The sequence below is a fragment of the Tachysurus fulvidraco genome, chromosome 1 (assembly GCF_022655615.1).
Source record: "Tachysurus fulvidraco isolate hzauxx_2018 chromosome 1, HZAU_PFXX_2.0, whole genome shotgun sequence".
In the NCBI taxonomy this organism is placed as follows: Eukaryota; Metazoa; Chordata; class Actinopteri; order Siluriformes; family Bagridae; genus Tachysurus; species Tachysurus fulvidraco.
In genome coordinates this window covers 32,914,258-32,935,785 of record NC_062518.1, presented here as the reverse complement: position 1 = coordinate 32,935,785, position 21,528 = coordinate 32,914,258, and the positions used below count along the sequence as shown (strand labels likewise).

The window sequence follows — 21,528 nt, the reverse complement described above, 5'->3', positions numbered from 1 at the left end:
TTTCAGTATTATGTTATATCAGTATTACTATTATTTTAAAAGTATTACTAAAAATATCTTTAATGATTTGTGTCCACCAATTTAACAAACCTCAACAGAGTTCAGTTATATTTGTTTTCTATTGTATAGTTTTGATCTATTTAATTTAATTCTATTTAGCTCCATTTCTGTTTTATTCCTTGTGTTCTTTTCTGCATCTTAGTTGAGGCTGTTGTTGATGGTTTGTACTTTCTCTGGTCATTCTCTCTGGCCTTTTCTCCTCTGGTGCAATGTTGGTTCAGAAATGGTGTGATGAGATTGGGAGTGAATGACAGAGTGCTTGGTGATGTGAAATGTGTGACAGAGGTAATAATGTGTCCCTGAAAGACAATGCGGTTAATATTAGGATTTCATTTGCCAAAGTGGGTGCAAAAATAAAGGAAAACCAACACAGTGAATCACTCCGTCATAATATAACCGTTTATAATATAACATAATAACCGTTGCTCCTTTCTTTATGCTCCTTCTCTTAGATACTGTGAACTATGTGCATGCAATGACATAATACACTGCTGAGTCATGTTCTCAAGGGCCAGTATGCTCAATCTCTCTCAGTGGAGGTTTTTTATGTATTTCTTGGATGATGCATTTTGGCATCATACTTAACACTGTAGCTTCCTACTCCTGCGCACACCACATGTTCCTCTAACACCAAATGTTCTCAACAGTAAGAATACACTCACATAAGTCATAAGGGAAATCATCTAGTCATTTATTATAGCCATTTTAAGAAGATGAACATGTGCAGATATGTTATTGTTTTTTAATCATTTTAATATGACTATCTCACTCCAATGACCTGATCTGTGTTTTTCTCTCTGAAGACAGATCCTTCAACAGAGATATTCTCTATCATCTTGGGTGTATTTTCTGCTGATGTGGCACTTCAAAGCACTTGGGGTGAAACTATGACCTGGACAGAGGAACAGCAACGCAATATTTATTTTAAACAGATACTTCAGCAATGGCAGCCTATGAACTTCTGGTCCCCATCTCCCACTCCATGGTCACCTAGAGAATAGACATTACCATTTCAGACAGTTCCAGTTTAAGAACAAACAAATAAAATAATTGCTGTACATTTTTCTGGCAAATCTAATCATCTGCCCATCTGCTTTAATGTTAGTTTGTTATTGTCCAGGTAATGATTGGAAATTACAGGAAGCACAGCTTGGCTCCGATGTTTGACCTTTTCATCTTTCCTGAAGAAGAGCATTTCAGCTATAGAGCTTATGTAATGTCTGATCAAAAAGAACCAGGTGAGATCCAGTGTATATTTATTATAGTATATATATTTATATATATACTATATTTATTTATAGTATATATATTTATATATATATATACAAGTATATATATTTACTATATTATATACTTGTACTATAATCCTGGCAGCACTGAAAACAGTAAATACTACATACTTTATCAGACAGTTTTACCCATTTTAGTATTGCTTACACTGTGTACCTATGTTAGCTCTGTACCTTGTTTGTTCTGTGTCACTACCAGCTCCTCTGGTTGTGCTGGCAGGCAGTTTTTCAGAGAATGGTGCGTTAAACACATCATTTTGAGCCAATTGATAAATCAGGATTGAACATAAATGAAATATCTATTTACTTATCTAAACGTCACACATCTGTGCTTGTCAGAATTGCCGAAGGAATGCAGTAGTGGTGCATTTTGTGATATGGTGCATTGTCATGCTGGAAATAGCCATTAGATAGTAAATTGTGGCCATAAAGCCACATAATCAGCACCAAGACATACATTGCCTTTCAACCAAATGATTGCTACTAATGGGCCCAAAATGTACCAAAAAATATTACATAAAATATTACACCATGTATTTTTGGCATGGATTTTTGCTGTTGGCAAGAAAATCAGAAAGTCTGGCCAAATTCTGACACTAACATCTGTGCACCTTAGCAGAGATTGAGATTCATCAGACCAGTCTATGTTTTTCCAGTCTTTACAGTAGTCTTGGCTGACAGGAGTGGAACCTGACGTGAACGTCTTCTGCTGTTGTAGCCCATCTGCCTCTCATCAACAAGGTGCTCAGTGTTTCTAGTTTTCACCTCATGCTGTGTAAACTCTTAAGACTGTTGTGTGAAAATATAAAGTGATGAAGTGAAGTCACAAAGATCACACTGTTTTCTTCATTTTGATGTTTGATGGGAATATTACCTCAAGCGCTTTACCTGTATCTCTTACCACTGTACTGTATATATGTTTCTTTTCCATTTTACTACAACACATTTAGCAGGAAATTTTATTATTTGCAACAATAGTTTGTTACTATTTGGTTTGTCCATTTGAGCTGGTATAGACTCCACAAGTTTGTGCAAAACCTTATTACCATTTTAAATGGAACCCATTAGTGTTATCTGAATGTGTTAAAGACATTATGCATGAGGGAAAAAAATGCCTTTTGAACAAAGCAGTTAACATGGTCAATAACACACATATTCTTACATTTATATCAAAACCTAGAAAGAGTGTAGAATCTCGAAAGTAATGTAATCTTTCGCTTGAACACTTACTTACTTCGCTTAAAAAATTCTAAAACATATTTCATTACATTCAGTTGTCCTGCAATGGCAGGGTTGTGCTACTGTTGGTCGTTTATTTCATTCAAGAATACCAGCAGGCATATAAGAATAATCTCCAAACACATCTCATGTATTGAATATTGGCATTCATGGAATATAAACAATCTGTATTTTGCCTCTGCTGCCATCTTGTGGTATGTTTTTAGTAAGTAGTTTTGCACATAGTTTTGTATTATGTTGAATGATAAATGCTGTTGTTATACTGTATGTAAGCCCTGAATTTGAAAAAGCTGGAGCTGGATTGGTAAACTGGAGTTCAATGATGTTAACATAGTGTCACAGAAGCTGGAACACTCTTTTCTCTAGCTCTGCTCATTTACAGTTTGAGATTTTGTGGGTAAAATACACACAGAAGTTCACATGTACACTTTATTTACTAAAATGTTGCTGACTATTAGTCAGAAAATTTTCCTTTCCACCATTAATATATTTTTTTTTCTATTTTTGTTTACTGTTGTTATGTACTGCTTTCACTTAATATTGGACATATTTGTACTTATCGGTTAAATGTTACTTATTTTATCCATTTTCAGTTTGCCTGTCAGAATTAAGTATATTGCTTGTTACATACAATACTCCATTCCTTCATCACACCTAGCAAACCTAACAGCACCAGTGTCCTGGATGCATCCTGTAAACCCGCATTGACTGTGAGTGAGTTCAACAGAGTCTACAACTGGAAATTGGACACAACCAAGAGATCAAAGCTATTTTGCATACATCCAAACCTATTGAATATACATCCAGAAATTTCTTTAGAAATAGGATCCCCTCATCCACATAGACACACCATTAAGGTAAGTTAGTATAGGCAGCAGTTTTTCTCATTATGGAGCAGTTTCTCTCATAATCTCTCATATGGCAGGTTTCCTTCATATACAAAATCTTTATACTGACATAGTTTTTTTTTATTATTATTTTCAAAAAATCCTTTTTAAATGCATCTCTTCAAAAGTCTGGCAATGCAGTTCTGATACCCACGTAATGGCACCAGCATGCCGAAGCTTCATCCCACTGCTAACACAACCATCTCACACATCCTTTATTACCATAAAAACTGAGGCAAAAAAAACAGAGGTTGATCTATTATACTTTAGTATAGTTGGTATTTTTGTGTTGATTTATCATATTATTGTTTTTTTTGTTTTTGTTTATTACAGGTCTTAATAACAAAAAGTAGGACCACAAAGCTTAGCATCTTATGCATATATACACGCTGGTCATATGATTAGAATATCATCAAAAAGTTGATTTATTATCACTAATTCCATTCAAAAAGTGAAACTTGTATATTATATTCATTCATTACACACAGATTGATATATTTCAAATGTTTATTTCTTTTAATTTTGATTATTATAACTGACAACTAAGGAAAATCACAAATTCAGTATCTCAGAAAATTAAAATATTATGAAAAGATTTAATATTGAAGACACCTGGTGCCACACTATAATCAGCTAATTGACTCAAAACACCTGCAAAGGCCTTTAAATGGTCTCTCAGTCTAGTTCTGTAGGCTACACAATCATGAGGAAGACTGCTGACTTGACAATTGTCCAAAAGACGACCATTGACACCTTGCACAAGGAGGGCACAAAAGGTCATTGCAAAAGAGGCTGGCTTTTCACAGAGCTCTGTGCCCAAGCACATTACTAGAGAGGCAAAGGGAAGGAAAAGATGTGGTAAAAAAAAAAGGGTGCAAGCAATAGAGATAACCGCACCCTGGAGAGGATTGTGAAACAAAACCCATTCAAAAATATGGTGGAAATTCACAAAGAGTGACCTGCAGCTGGAGTCAGTGCTTCAACAACCACTACGCACAGACGTATGCAAGACATGGGTTTCAGCTGTCGCATTCCTTGTGTCAAGCCAATCTTGAACAACAGACAGCATCAGAAGCGTCTCACCTGGGTTAAAGACAAAAAGGACTGGACTGCTGCTGAATGGTCCAAAGTTATGTTCTCTGATGAAAGTAAATTTTGCATTTCCTCTGGAAATCAGGGTCCCAGAGTCTGGAGGAAGAGAGGAGAGGCACACAATCCACGTTGCTTGAGGTCCATTGTAAAGTTTCCAGTCAGTGATGGTTTGGGGTGCCATGTCATCTGCTGGTGTTGGTCCACTGTGTTTTAGAGCACTTCATGCTTCCTGCTGCTGAAGAACTTTATGGAGATTTTCCAACAGGGCTTGGCACCTGCACACAGTGTCAAAGCTACCAGTACCTGGTTTAAGGAACATGATATACCTGTTCTTAATTGGCCAGCAAACTCACCTGACCTTAACCCCATAGAAAATCTATGGGGTATTGTGAAGAGGAAGATGTGATATGCCAGACCCAACAATGCAGAAGAGCTGAAGGCCACCATCAAAGCAACCTGGGCTCTCATAACACCTGAGCAGTGCCACAGACTGATCGACTCCATGCCACGCCGTATTGCTGCAGTAATTCAGGCAAAAGGAGCCCCAACTAAGTATAGAGTGTTGTACTGTACATGCCCATACTTTTCAGTCGGCCCAGATTTCTAAAAATCATTTCTTTTATATTGGTTGTATTGTAATATTCAAATTTTCTGAGATACTGAATGTGGGATTTTCCTTAGTTGTCAGTTATAATCATCAAAATTAATAGAAATAAACATTTGAAATACATCAGTCTGTGTGTAATGAATGAATATAATATACAAGTTTCACTTTTTGAATGGAATTAGTGAAATAAATCAACTTTTTGATGATATTCTAATCATATGACCAGCACCTGTGTGTGTGTGTGTGTGTGTGTGTGTGTGTGTGTGTGTGTGTTTATATATATATATATATACACAGTGGAGTGAAAAAGCGCTTGCCCCTAAACCTATTAACTGGTTTAACCACCATTAGCAGCAAGAACTACAATGAATCAAGAGTTTGCGATAACTTGTAATGAGTCTGTTACAGCGCTGTGGAGAAATTTTGGTATACTCAACTTTGCAGAATTGTTGTAATTCAGCCACACTGGAGGGTTTTCGAGCATGAACCGCCTTTTTAAGCTCATGCCACAGCATCTCAATAGGATTCAGGTCAGGACATTGAGTAGGTCACCCCAAAAGTCTTCACTTTGTTTTTCTTCAGTCATTCAGAGGTGGAATTGCTGGTGTGTTTTGGATCATTGTCCAGCTGCAGAACCCAAGTTCACTTCAGCTTGAGGTTACAGCTTGAGGGTGTGGCTAGAGAAATTGAACTCAGGTGTGAAACCACAGTTATGTTTTAACAGGTGGGGAGCAAACACTTTTTCACACAGGGCCATGTGCGTTTGGATTTTGTTTTAAAACCTTCATTTAAAAACTGCATGTTGTGTTTACTTTTGTTATCTTTGACTAATATTTCAATTTGTTTGATGATCTTAAAGTATGGCAAACGTGCAAAAAAACAAACAAAAAAAAAAACAGGAAGGGGCCAACACTTTTTCACACCACTGTGTATGTATGTATATATATATATATATATATATATATATATATATATATATATATATATATATATATATATATATATATATAACATATGGTTGCTAGACAAGGGATGCTAGACAGTGCCCAAGGTGCTAGACAATGCAGGTGGTTCTTCTAAGCAAATGTTTTGATCTTCAATATTTCCATAGTACTACAGGGCAATAACCCCACTGCTGGCATTATGTTATTCAACCACAGTCTTTTCACGTGACTTCACTTTGTAGTCATTGGAAAAAATAAGACATGCAGGTTAAAACACTGTTGACAACTTTCATACTTTCGTCACTTTGTTAAACAATTTCTCCAGAATGCTTTTAACTAGGATTTTTGGTCCTCTTTAATAGGATGTACAAGTAGTCTAGATTTAATTAAACACATTTACCCAGTGTGTTCCCTGAGGAAGGGGAAATGAGTGTTGTAACTGATATTACTAAAGGTTTTTCACAAAGCAGACTCAACCAGGCACATCTTCACGGACAGCAACCTAACTGATAAGAGCAGAGCACTCTTCTCCGTTAGACTCACTTGTGTAATCATGGTCAATATTTGTTTAAAAAAATGTACATTTTTCACACTAAAAATAAGTTTGTTTGCAACCAACCTTCTCAGTTCATATCTCTGATTTACAGATTGACAATGACTTACTGTAGTGTCATGAAAATGGGATCCTGGTGGTGTCACGATAAACAGGATAAAATGTACAAGTAAGCATTTTATTTGCCTTAAATATAAGTGAATGAAGAAGCACTTATAGTACACATTAGGCAATCTTGAAATCTGGATCATTGTTATAGAGATGTGAAGTCAGTTGAGATATTTAATGAACCTAGATTCAAATTCTATTATGTACAACCTAAGCTACATGTCAGTTTTACTGTTCCTAAAATCAACAATGAGAATTATCTTTGCATTTTAGCTATGAACTAAAACCTGAATCCTCACCTGTCCTTCTCTATTAGTCATAATACAGACCAGACTCCAAGCTACCATGAATGGCACCCCATGTCTGTTGGGGACCCCTGTAAAGTGGTAGAGCTGGGGCTTTGGAAGCCATCTGTGGGCTTTGTGAGGAATTAGCACTGCTGATAGCAGTAGTGAAACAAGGACTTTGAGTCTTACTGCTCTGGATAAAAGCGAGCTGAGCCTGAGTCTGCACCAGGTTCTGGATCAGGCTTTGGGTTAATAACTGGTTTGAGTGACCCTGGGTAACAAACTGGTTTGGATTGTTCAGGTTTCGGTTTTGGTTCTGAAGGGCATGGGTCAGGCTAAGGTGATTGTTAGGATGGATTCTGTCCCTCCAATCCTCCTGCTGCTGACGGTGGATCTTCATGTGAGCATTTCTGCTTTTGATCTTGTAAAACATCCTGAGAATGATTTATGCAGAGTGAGAGAAACACAAAGGAAATTAATGATGGAGTCATGTGCCGAAATATTTCACTCTGAGTCAAGATAACTTAGTGAAATTTGTTCCTTAACTAAAGATCCCATACTTGTGTTGAGACTTAAATATTAGGCAATCAATATATTTATAATATTTTTTTTTTATCTTAGACATAATAATCTCAGCCACATATATATGAATACACTTACTTTCCACATTGTTTGCAGGGAAAGCTTGGAGCCAGTGCAGGCGTTTGAATTAGCCTGTCTACATTAATAGAGTTCATCACCATGACCTGTAAAATAAAACACACTTTCAGTCAAGCTTACTTTATTATTTGCTTTTATTACTGTTAAATGACAGTATGACAGACTTGGTATAGACATAATCTATCAATGTTTTGTAAAGAGGTAAATAGAATTTTACCTGGTTGGTTGGAGTAAGTATTTCTGCAGCCAGATGTTGCTGTTGCGTTTCTTTCTCCTTTAGTTTCCTCTGTTTCTCTCTGAGCCGTTTGGAGTGATAGTAGAATTCCACACACTGTGACACCCCCTTTGACTGCACCTGTAGTGTATTGTTGTAATTGAGTTGGGTTGTCAATATTTCAATATTTTTTGCTATTTATTGATCTTTACATACCATTTTTTGAATGAATGAGAAGTCTTTTCCATACATGCTGAAGGCTTTATGAAACAATTTCTGCTCATTCAACCGCCAAATGTCACTGCCTGTAAGATAGGACCAGAGATGGAGCGATTTCATTGATAGGTGAAAGTATAAACAAAGCATCTGTGATTTTTCTCTGCCTTTTCTAAACGATTAGCTTAATGGAAAACAAAACAATATACTATATTTTTTAAGAAACTGCAAATGATCTACAGACTACAGTCTCATCTTTGTCGTAATCTGTGTAATATCAGTGTTGTAATGTAACGGAGTACAAATACTTCGTTACTGTACTTAAGTAGAAATTTCACGTATCTGTACTTTACTTCGCTATTTAAATTTATGTCAACTTTCACTTTTACGCCACTACATTTCCTAGATAAAATGTATACTTTTACTCCGCTATATTTCCACTCATCTTCGCTACTCGTTACTACAAAATAAAATCATAAGAAATGTGTGCGACTGCAATACGGGAGGTTTGGCGAATCACTGCTCCTAGATTGCATTACGCACGTCCGCACGCTCTATTTCAGCGTAATGTTGCCAAAAGGATGCGGAAGCACAACTGAAACCGCCATGGAAGCACCTGCTGGAGGACGTCCCGTTATCGTAGACCAGGGGTGGCCAACCAGTCAGAGACCAAGAGCCACATTTTTTACTGTGTTACCGCAAAGAGCCATACACATGGGCACACATGAACATCAACTTTTTCCCTGCCATTTTGAGAGCGAACTTGACACAAATTGTTTACTCAAATGATCTTGCTCCCACTGGGAAACTTTGAGGTGTTTTCATCCCACTCACATGCGCGTTTGACGAAAATACCGTATTGAACTCAAGCGAAGCGACACGCACAATAAAAAGACACAAATACAAACTTCGATATGAACGTAAGAGCCACATGAAACCGGGCAAAGAGCCGCATGCGGCTCGGGAGCCGCGGGTTGGCCACCCCTGTCGTAGACGACCACCCCGACGATAGTGGTGAACAGGGTGAAAAGAGTGAAGGAGATAACGTTATACACGCGTGGCCGTATTTGCAAGAAATGTTTCTGTACATTGGAATGAAAGATTCTTCCTACCGGATGAAGTGCCTCTTATGCCTAACTAAAATCACTGAAATTTTACTTTTTACTTTTACTTCAAATACTTAAGTACATTAAATATCAGAAAATGACTTTTGATACTTAAGTACAGTATATATCAGATACTTTAAGACTTTTACTTGAGTAATATTCTAAAAGGCAACTTTCAAAGTATTTTTCAAGTACGATACTTTTACTCAAGTATTGCTTTCTAGTACTTTATACAACACTGGTAATAATCACAGGTTTACTGCTTTCTAGTTTAAATATACTAGCTCGCTGAGTTCCCATATTAAGAGGTAGGATTGTACCAGCATAATGGTAGTCTCTTGAGGGTTTTGAGTTTGAGAAAAACATCATCTCCAAAGCAGCCTGTAATAGAAAGAAAATGCGCAGAAAGACAATGATGTCAATAGCAAATCTCAAATGTAACATATGTATAAGGATTTTATTACTTTTCCTTACCAATATATTTCCTTGGCATAAGGAGAGACTATGAAGGGCAAGCTCCAGATTGGCAAGACCTCCAGGTAAAGCAGTAGATGTACTGAGATCTAGAAGATTCTCCACTGAGAAAAAAAGTCACATGATTAGCTATCTGCTTATGAACAGGCCAAAACATGTAATGGTATTCGGCAGTGCACCTGAATTTGCTTTTTAGCTTAATAAACAGCTTTACAGTACATAAGCTTTATGCCTTGTACATTGGCATCTGTAGATGGGTGGTTCTGTTATAACCATATATAACCTTTTTATACAATACTTAGTCAAAATCAGAATCCATTGAAACATGTAAAAGCATGGCTTTAAAGCACATCTAAAAAAAAAATGTAAGCTATAATTGTGTGTAGAAAGTCTACATAATAATCAGCCTACAGAAGGAAAGAGTAGAAGTTGTGTGTACCAGGTTTTATGGAAAGATACATTCTGTAATTCCAAACATCATTTTTGTAATGTAATGAGCTACTGTAAAGCTAAAGCTTGAGCAGATGATAATTTGTTGTGCATTTAGTAATTAAATTAAGGCTGTAGTATAGTAGCATTTAAAGCAGTAAATTTTCATTTACAAAAGAGTTTTGAAATGCATTTAATGATGCTTATATGTGAAAAACAATAAAACACCATGCTCAGCTGAATAATAAGTTCAATAAAGACCAGATGAAATCTTCTAGACTTGATACGTTTACTCCCCAATTAAAGTAAAGCGAAGCATGTAGTTAAGCTGCCAATAAGGGAAGTGAAGTCAACCAGTTGAAACTGAAACCATGTATAGAAAAAGTCTCACTTTTTTCAAAGCATGTCAGGGAAATTTTTGTTCACTTTTGACTGTAGAATGTATGGTGAATATAAAGAACGAATCGTCTTTGCACTACTAGAAAATGAACAGTTGAACTGAACAAACAAGCAACTTCACAACCAAAATACTTTTCTTTTCTCTAATTAGAAGAATACATCATAGTACATGTTGGTATCTCTTGTGTTATGCACTCCCTATATTAGATTTGGGTACACACAAGGATTGAGTAAATTATACCTAACACAGTAAAAAAAAACAAAAAACAAAAAAAAACAAAGAAATATTTATCTGCCTTGCTGGCAGACATTTGACATCAATCAGTTAAAAGAAAGTTTTGTCCTATTTCTTTTGGTAGAAAAATTACTTTGAATTTAGTTTCATCTTAACATTTTTTTATTGGGCTACTTACCCCGTGCCAGTAGATCATCATTCCCCTCTAATTCTGCCCATGGTTTCCAAAGTAACTCCTCCTGCAATGGTTCCTGATACTGCAACTTTATTTCCTCCTGCTCCAGGAGGTCAGGAATCTGAGCCTGAAACTCTGGCCCTATATTCACTTGCCTTTTTTTTTGTGTGTGAAGGAAATACAGAGTACTGTATGAGGAATTTTAATTTATTTTTAAATGTTGTTTATTTATGATTGTGATTCTTGAGATTTGCAGCATCAAGGTGCAGTGTGCAACACAACAGCTAAGAACGATTCACTTGTAAAAGACTGTACAGAAACTTTCTCACCTCTGTAGAACACAATGTCCTCTTTCCTCTGACCATTGTTCCTGGTGGTTTAGTGGAGGCAGCAGGTTACAGTATAGCCCTGTTCCACTGCGATTGGGATTCAGCATGGGAAGTGCAGTGTAGTGACGAATCACATGTTCCTGAACTCCCCCCAGTGCTCCTGACTGGAGGACACTGTGGAATGGTACTCCAGTGTAGACTGTCGTGGGATTTTTCTAATAATGTAAAAATTCCAAAAGCCCGAAATTTAGTGTCATTCGGTGAGTCTCCTTATTCCTACTTCTTTTACTTGAGCTCAGTATATTCTTATTACAAATCCTTCATACCTGTGAGCTGGCCAAACATAACAAAGGTGTTCGCTGGAACCCTGCAATGGGCTTCGTCTCCTCATGCACCCTCAGTCCCTCTACCTGATTGTTCAAGTCATGGATTGGAGGGCAAAATTGTTGGGATGATGTCATCATCTGCAGGAAAAAGTTTATATATTACCACGAATAATGAAATAATTGTATAGTTTAGTCATTAAAGATAACTGACCCATAAAAAACTTACCTGTGACCATGTCATGTGCTGTTCCGAGGTCACAGGGTAATGCTCCCTCTCAAGTTTGGGAACAGATTGTGAGGGTGGATGTTGCACCAGCGGTGAACATGGAGATGTCTCTAGAGAACAGTCTGACAGAGGAGAGACACTGGGTTTATCAGAAATGAGGGTCTTACAAAATCAAATAAATCAGCATTTTCTTTAAGAGCTACTTCAGTTACCTGTGTCTCCCTCAGCAACACTAAGGTCTCTTAGATGAATCCCCATCCCCTCTGAGAAGACTGTAGATGGAACCGGGTCTTGAGGAAGGTGTTGTGTTTGGTCTGCATTCCCAATGGTGTCATTTGAAAGTGGGAGCCAGTGAGATGGAGCGAAACCCCCAGGAAGAATGGAACTGGTAGAAGAGAGAGGTGGAAAGAACCTCAAAGAACCTTCAGAAGGGGACTGTGATTGTGTTTGGCTCAGTGACTGTGCAGCAGGTGTGTAAAGACCACGTTTTGGAGGAGAAAGGGATGACTGAGGCAGCGGTGTAGGAGGAGGACTCAAAACCAGAGGGAAAGAGAGGGAGGGAAGAGGTGGAATGTTGGGAGAGTTGTTTGGCTCAACATTATATCCAACCTGGTCAACACAATTGGCAATTCTAGAAAAGTTTCGACTATAAAATGCCTCAGAGAATGAATCAAGTTTTTGATGATTCCCTCCGGTGTTACCATAATTTTCCATTGAATCCTGCTGCTGAGAACTGGAATTCCATTCTTCCTCATATCTTTCACTGTGTGCTTTGGTTCTGTTGAATGCACCAGGTTGTGAAGAGATCAAAGACTCCATATCCCAGTATGCTGTATTTATCTGCTCACCAATTCCATTCATACTCGTCCCAGCAGTGGCACAATTGTTAGCAGGATCATTCAAAAGGCTGCTATCTTCATATTGGTTTATTCTGCTCACAGAACTGTTCTGTACATGACTGTAGTTTGATCTTTGACCTTGTATCTGAAGGCGGTACATGGTAGAGAAGGGTGGAGACTCAGACGTGTTGATTGAACTGTGATCGGCCATGATGCTTAGAAGCACTCTACTTGCCAAGCAAAAGTCAGAGGACAGTCATGGCATCTTCTAAAGCTGCGAAGAACAAGAGAGAAGCTTACAGTTATCATTACAAATGAAAGCTTTATTCAGATAGTCAAATAAAACATTGGGACCTGAAACAATGGCAAAATTCATACTCAGAACTCTTTGAGGTAAAAGGTAAAAGTTTTGAATTATAGTCTTTTTTCTATTTACTTTCTCTAAGATCTTTTTCAGTTTCTGTTTTTTCAGTTATTAAATTGGGTGTAAAACCCGTCAAAGAAATAAAACAGTGAAAGAAAGGAAAAGAGTGAAGATGTATTTAATTTTGCTAAATATTAAATAGTATTTGCTAAATAGTTGAATTGCACCTCATCATTACATTTCATCTAGTAGCACTTCAAGTTTTTCTTGTCCCCTTTTCACTTACCTGTCTCTTGTGCTTCTTTCTTTTTCTTCAACACATGATAAATATAAATAAAATATTCCGTAGTGTTCGATCTCTGCTTACAAATGAAACTGCAAGACTTTCACACGTGCAAACTTTTTCTTTTTCACTCCCCCGATCATCCCCCACCCCTTTACCCCGCTACATGTCTTATGTAAAAACATTTCATATAAACATGTTAAAGAAGCACACCCACACTAACACTGACAGGAACACACATGTGAAAAACTCATGAAAGCAGGTGCTGCCGATCAAAAGTAACTTTTATAATTGTCACAGAGAGAACCTCACCCCTAAAACCCCGAAAAAGAAACCACATCCTGGGGAAAGAGTCACGGATCTCCCTTTGTCTTTGCCTTTCTCCATCCCTCATTCTTTCTTTCCCACTCAATGTTTTTAATACCGTATCCCAATCTGGTAAACAAACAAGTAAATGTACTCACAGCAAATAGAACACCATAACCCACTTTTGCCTTAAGTCTGTTATATTCTTGGTTGATTTGCTGATTGTAGCATATAGAAATCCTTTTGTGAGAAATCCTGGTTAAGAATTGTAAGCATTTACCAAAAACACGAATGCAGGAAATGTAACATGTTGCTGAAAGCCAGGATAAAAGTTTTTGTAAATTGTTCACAACCTGAGTTTTAACATTACTTACAAGTGACCACAAAACTGATCTAAGATCATGTTAAAAGCACAACCATTGTTCACAATGTTGAATGTGTTATCTTGAGCATCTCATGTGGTGAGTGACTCACTTCGTCTTAGGTCTGAAATGCGTATGAGTCGACATGTAGGCTTCATCAGGTAGAACGTAGGCGTGTGTGTGAGTGTATATACGATATGCGAGTGGCAAAGCTTCCTGTCAACACTGTTTCTGTGTTTGTGTGTCTGTGTGTGTGTGTATGTGTGTGTGTCAGAGTTTAAGCTTGTGCGTATGTGTAAGTATGTGAGAGTGTGAGCATGTTTGTGTGAATGTCTATATCAGTTTGTGTGTATTTATGTGGGTGAGAAGAAAACTTGTGTTTATGTCAGAGATCTGTAGTGTTTCAAAGTCATGTGACAGGAAGTTGACCACAAAACGACAACAGTGCAGGAAGTGGACAAGGGAAACCTCCGTACACCCCGCCTCCGCTCTTGTTTGTTCTTTCTCCGTCTCCTTCTATAGATGAACCTTTCTCTTTCCCACAACACACAACAAATGTATAGTTTCCATACATACATTTTCATCATATGCTCTCTGCCTACGCTTCTGACTACAAGCAGTGGTTCCCCTGTGTATCTCCCTTCTTCCTCTCCTGCTCTCTTCGCCTGCTACAGCATTCAACTTTTTGGGCATTTTTAGGATCTCATTAGCATCTCAAGGAATAGGAATAGTATGTGTTTAGGAGCAAATGTAACTAATGGCAGTGCACTAATAGTGAATATGGGAATTTGAAAAGAAGCAAGCATGCACAGTAAAAACCCTGCAACTCCATGATACAATTCTCTTTTAAATGTAATTATAAGCATACATTGTCCTGTGCTAGATGTTGGTAGTGAAACATCCCACAGTAGGGTAAGTTAAATCAGTTCACACACACTGAGAAATTTATATCTCCCTGGTCCGTGCATCTTGTGGTTTCAAAAGGACAATGTAGGTGTCAGATCTGTACAGTATGAATGTATCTATAATAATCCTCTCTTTTAACCTCAATATTATCATAGTGTGGGTAACAAACCAAACTTGTAAGCCAGTATTTAGTTGTTTGATTATATACAGTATGTATTTGGTCTTATTTTGCAGGCCAGATTTTTGTCTGGACTGCATGTTGTGTTTTACACTTTTGTTTTCTTACCCTCACTGTGATAATGCTGAGGACAATGTGGGTGATGACTTACTATGAGGTCTGAATAGTGTGAATGTACAGTATTTAAACCCTCCTCTCCATTAACCTCGAAAGTATCATAGTATGAGTGAAAAACCAAAAGTGTTAGACAAAATATTGCAGTCCAGACAAAATCTGGGCCTGCAAAAAAAAGACCACATGCATGCAGTATATAGTCTTAAAAGTACATTACTTTGTTCCTCGTAAATTGTACACAGTATCTATAGCAGATTCATGCATCAGCTGAACGCATGTTATAGCCTAGTTTCAATGTAATCTCCTAAAAAACGCAACAGTTGCATCAAGATAAAGTATCAGACTTAAGCTGGTAACAGTAAGCACTAGTATGTGAAGTGTTTACAGCAAATAAAACTGCTTTGATTCTGAGCAAATTGCAAAGTAGAAACAGTATTTGGACCAATAAATGTTTTTTCTTGGTCTGTGGTCTATGATGACTGGATGTGGATGCTTCCCAGAAATGTAACCTATAAACAGGTATAAAAAGATTATATAAAATGACTGTTTAATGCCAAGGAGTGTATCAAGCTCTTTTCTTAGCAAAATATTGTCATATTGTAATATTAACAGTAGTAATATATGCCACAAAATAAAAGTTTAACCATTAATGTAATATTATACCTAATGTCAGTTTATTTGGACCCAGATTTAGTTTTGCAGGCAGATTAATGTTTTTTCTTTATATTTGTTGCACTAGAACACAAGCAGAACAGCATAAAATGGTAAAACAAATGATGGATAAATTGAGTAACCATGCAACTCTAACACGCAGGCCTTTTGCGATTTTGTATATTTATCTACAGATAACATATAATTAACAAGAAATAAACAGTAAAAAATCAAATGGACATTATGTCCTGTTCTGTCTTCACACATCTTGTTTTTGGATGTAATATTTATTGTTTATGGTGAAATATGTCTCTTTATTCATGATCACGACACAATATTAGTTCTGATTGATCCTGCAAGTGTCTCTGATGCAACTGATATTGTACCATGCTAGTTTTAAGCGTATTACTCTCAGCATATGGTATAAGAGCGACCTACCTGTAGGCAATGGTTTATAACCGAACTTACATGTTCAACAGCTGCATCGGGCTCTTGTACTATATTTGGGTTTTTCTTTTAAATAACACTTTGGGGGAAAAAAAGCACATTTCTAATTACTACAATTTCGAACACTACAAATGACTACATTTCTTTTTATTTTAAAGTTGTAAGGCATCACTGTAATCCATCTGTTGCATTTTATATTTAGCAAGGCAGTTTGTATCGTGACGGCTAACTGTTAACGTTTAAGTACTTTGTATTGTTGACTTGTCATGCTAACAAAAATTTGATGGATTATTTGAGCCATTGTTAGCATTAACCAATGTTTTTCCCACATTCCTTGGTGCCTTGGAGGAAGGCCACCGACATAATATCAGTAAAATCAGTATGCGATGTGAAGCAAATGTCTTTTTCTTTCATGAATTTTTCTAGAAAGAAACATTAACTTGATTAATACTTTAGCTTGATTATTTCTTTAGAGGAGTAATTGCACTTTGAACTGAGTGAAGAATTTGGTGTTTTTGCCACCACTTCCTATAAGGCTGGGAAAATACAGAAAAATGGATATCTGTAGAAATCATCTGAACATCTGCTTGTTTAGATGATTTCCATAGATACCCATTTTTCAGACTCACAACTAAGGCGAGTCAATTGCAGGGTATTTATTCAGGTTTAACTATGCAGGTGTGAAACACAAAAGTCTCGTTAAAACACAAATATGTAAAAGAGGCAAACAGGCAAGTGACTGGAAACAGAGGATGCCAAAAAAAGGAAAGAATGTGGAGGTTTTTGGTCTAGTTTTTTGTCAGATGTGTGAAAGAGTGAACAGAGGAGGGGGAAAGTAGCGGAGCGGTTTGGACTTTTTTCTCTGTCTCCATCGTTCTCTAACGCTACATCTAGTCATTCTATGATGTGATATTTTTTGAGCGGCAAAGAATGGGAAATCCAATCGGCATGATGTTTTGCACAATTAACAACATTAACGGCTTATTTTTCTGATACAAGTTCTGTGGTTTAGGGATCACATAATGTGAACTCTAAGGTGTATGTAAGCGAGATATAATGCAAGGATTTAATATCTTATTTCTGTATTCTATTGTATTATCTGGTTTTCAGAACTTAAATTGGACTTCTAAATTATTCTGTTGCTTTGTTTAAATGGGTTTTTATATGGGCAATTTACTGGTGTAATAAATAATCTCTCACCTTCCAGTAGTGTAAACCGCAGTTAAGAGCACCAGGTTTCATAAGCTTTTGTTACATTTCAATTTCAAATAAAAGATTACTTCTTACTCTTCTTCAGAATCCTACGGACTCCTGTCTCAGAATAACTGAACAGGGAAGTTAGGCCATTTAATATTTCAGTGCCTTCTGCAGAGACAGGTTCGAAATCATTTATCATTCTAAACCTGCCGAAATATGTATAGTGTCTTAATGTGTCCCGTTCAAATAAAAAAATTCACAATGGTTAAAATTAATGTTGCAGCATTAATATAAATCTCTTGCCGCTACTTGCATATCTGCAGCTAAATGCGTAGCATTATACAGAGATACAGACAAACTGAGTGACTAGAGTATTAATGCTTAATCATTTTAATATCTGAAATAGTAATGCAATTTTTTGTCTGCACGTTTACAAGAAAACACTTTTCAGTGTAAGAAAACATATTTCCAAATGTCTTTCAAGGACCAAATATATAGAATACCCAAATAATTTATATGGGCCCACAAATATGATGTGATTTAATTGCTAAAATCACAAAGAATTTAGAAACAGATATATTGCATTACTTGAAAAATGCATGTTTTCTGAAACGCCTTATTATCCATATCTACACCACAAAGATTTTTGCCTTCTGTTATACGGCACTGAGCTCAGGGAAGACCAGGATACCGACACAACAAGGTTGATACCATTTATGAATGACATGATTATTTAACATTTATTATTTATTAAATACATAATGTCAGAGCTAGGATGACTATAAATAATATGCTAGGAATATGAAATTCATTTATTCTCAGTTTTATATCTAAGTCCTGGGATGATACATTACAACCTTCGTTGTGCAAAAACATAATATATATTTCTGTTGCATTTTGACATGAATTTGTTGACAAAAATTTGTTGTCAACATTGAGAGTCATTGAGAGTACAAATATTATTTACATGGTATGAACGTTAAATGCATTTTATTCATTATGAAATAAATTTTGGCTTGACAATAAAACCTGACAGTTATGGGGAAAATAAGACTAGCGTGTGCTCTGAATGACAATCTGAATATCATCTAGTTACACAGTGTAATCATAGATGCGATCATTAATAAATAACCAGCAGTTTAGACTAAATATCTAATAATTCTGGTTTGACTGTGTCAGTGCTCCAGCTAAGATGTTTTTACATCTTTCTTATGTGTAAATAAACATAATAAATGTGTAAATCTGTAATCAAGTCTTTGCCAGCTGTTGCTGAGCAATCAGAATTTCCTGACCTGCCATCTAGATGATGAAATACTCAGTGGTGTAAACTGGAAGTAGGATTATGCAGATCAAAAAGAAAGTGAATAAACTCCGTGTAAATTAATTAGCGAACACATTTCTAGTGTAACACAAATCCAGTCAAACAGAATTGGAGGGTTTCTTCGTCAAGAGAGTTTTACAGCCAAGAACACTTTCCACATTACATAGACCTCTTATGATCACACATAGTTTTTGTATCATCAAACTAATTATTTTTTTAATAAAAAGCATCCAACTAATAAAATATCAAGTCATTATAAGGCACCATACTTACTTATTGGAGAATTTTAAGCTTAACATTACACATAATTCAACCCAAGCCAGGAAAATTAGGTTTTCATTTGGAAACGATTGTTTGTGTGTTGTATTAAATGTATCATTTGTCATTAATTTATGCATTTTTTCAAGTGACCAGATTTTTAGATTTAAAGCCATTAGAATTAAATAACCGTTACAACTTTTTAATCTCCATAGCTGCCATAATACTTTAAAAATACTCAATACTCAATACTCGGACTCATCTTGGCTGTTTCAGTCCTATTGGTCCGGGAATTTGTACTTTAGGGAACAAAGCTTTAAAAATATCAGTTAATCAGAAGACTCCTTTTTTTTTTTAGTTATTTTTCTTACTAGTAAGGCTTAAGGCCTAGAAAATCGCATAAAAAAATTCTTGTAAAGCTGAGCCCTCTAAATACACTAAGGAAGAGACACATAAACACCGATAACAAGCCCAATTTTTCCCTAACTTCCCATCAGAATTCTAACAACAGAAAACATCCCAAGACTGACTCCACTGTAGATTCATTTAGACCTAGAATCATTGACTATATCCATAGTAGTTTAAATATGAAATTAAAGGCACAGATGAAAGACTTTTCAACGGCTCGCTCTTTTGCCTTTTTTTTACTCGCATTCCTGCTAACTGTGCACTAATGATTAGAACTGTTAGTATAAAAAAAATTTCAACTACGTTTGAAAAGGTTAGCCAAAACTCTCCAACTATCATGTTGATCTATCTCTTGTGTTTCATATAGTATATAGTTTAGTGTTCTTAGATTTAAAAAGTCAAACACATATTAACTAATAAAAGCATAAATTGCTCTGAATTGCAATGCGTACAGGTTCTTACTGGGTTCTTAAGAGGTTCATTATATTATTAGATCCCTTGGCCTCCTAAAAATGTTTTCACCTGAAAGTCTTTCTAATAAAGAAACACTTTGGTGTAAGCTTCTAGCTAGATCCTTAAAGGTCCCTAGAGGGATAACCAAATATTACCTACACACTCTCAATTTTACAAGACAGTGGACAGACCAAGCTTTAAAGTCTATAAATGAATAACATTGTACAGCAAATATTTTCACACTGTAATGCCAGATTAGGAGTAGGCCATTCCATTTTTCATTACCTTGAGGTTTTATTTGTTTCTATGATCTGAATAATGACATCTATTGCATTAGTCTACAAAAGCAAAAGTGTAATCATGCTTTAAACTTTAGGTTTAAAAGTGTTCTAGTACATCATGGAGTGGGAAAAGTTCAACCTCAAACCGGTAAGGATTCTTTGTCTGTCCATCTTGGGGAACCCTTAAATATTGTCGGTATGTTTTATATATTTGAGTGTATTGGATACATTTGGGGCTTTTAAGCAGTTAACAACTCTTAACTGTCTACATAAGCCTTGAAAACCTCTTGAAGAGTTATATATGTAGAACAATAACAGCGGAAGGTTTTCATCTTTTCTGGATTATATTTCGAAGCATACAACATGCCTTAATGCCTACATAAACATGCTTAACAAGTGTACTGTATGTTTCTGGAGATTTAATCATAATTATAGAATTATATGACTTACCTTTCAAATTTAATCCAGGCCTGGAAGTTGCCGAGTGTTGTCAGAGGACACGAGATGAGAGATGTGTGTGTGTCTGTGTGTGTGTCTGTGTGTGTGTGTGTGTGTGTGTGTGTGTGTGTGTGTGTGTGTGTGTGTGTGTGTGTGTGTGTGTGTCTGTGCGTGTGTGTCTGTTTGGGCATACACCCATATGAGAAAAGAGAGAGACAGTGGAGGCGTTGGTTAAGGTTTGTGCTTTGCTATGGCAGTCTCTCTTCTTCTGATCTCTTGAAGACTTCGTCACTGGGATCCTGGAAACAAGAAGAAAAAAACATCACAGAGAATAAAAAACATGTACCGCGCCAAGTCAACCCATCAGAGCAGCTCTCAGTTTGACAAAGCACTCATCCTTTCCTTTCTCTTATCTTTTTTCACTCCCTTGTTTTTCGCATTCATTTATTTGTTAATTCTTTAGTTAGTTAACAAAGCCCTTGTAATGCCACAAAGAAATTCCAAAACAAAGTTTTTTTTACTCCTATGTAGTTGATTTGTCTTCTGTTGGTGTGCGATCATGATTACAAGTAAATATAATGAACCATATTGTCACAGTGTAATATATTCAATGCATATTTATAGTGTGTTCTGATATACTCTAATACAAAAATGTTATGGAATGTTTACCTTTGTACCTTTGCTAAAAACACTAATGATTTAAACTACATTAGTGCATAAACTCATGGTAAGAACGAATGATTGAAATGACAGCAACAGCTAAAAGAATGAAGGTTGTTTTTTTTTTTTTGGAAAACTGAATCTTATAAGGCATTTAAATCGATACTTTTGCTGTACAAGTCATAATGACGAAGATTAAAGGTGAAG

At 36.3% G+C, this 21,528-nt stretch overlaps 1 protein-coding gene across 4 annotated transcripts; it reads right to left on the bottom strand.

Moving 5' to 3' along the window:
- Positions 1-6,835: 6,835 nt before the first annotated feature.
- si:dkey-19b23.10 (transcriptional-regulating factor 1) lies at positions 6,836-20,913 on the bottom strand. 4 transcript variants are annotated; one of them, XM_027134345.2, is made up of 12 exons: positions 20,674-20,913; positions 12,068-12,968; positions 11,856-11,977; positions 11,630-11,767; positions 11,304-11,518; positions 10,978-11,129; positions 9,737-9,840; positions 9,583-9,643; positions 8,157-8,245; positions 7,944-8,081; positions 7,727-7,812; positions 6,836-7,500 (listed from the first exon to the last, which is right to left on the bottom strand). In XM_027134345.2, exons 2-12 carry the CDS (start codon positions 12,903-12,905, stop codon positions 7,092-7,094), a joined length of 2,352 nt encoding a protein of 783 aa, XP_026990146.2. In that variant the 5' UTR covers positions 12,906-12,968; positions 20,674-20,913; the 3' UTR covers positions 6,836-7,091. The 4 variants fall into 4 exon arrangements, with proteins under 4 accessions (XP_026990146.2, XP_026990148.2, XP_026990149.2 ...); XM_027134347.2 differs by lacking the exon at positions 20,674-20,913 and adding an exon at positions 14,122-14,358; XM_027134348.2 differs by lacking the exon at positions 20,674-20,913 and adding an exon at positions 13,806-14,034.
- Between the last annotated feature and the right edge of the window lie 615 nt (positions 20,914-21,528).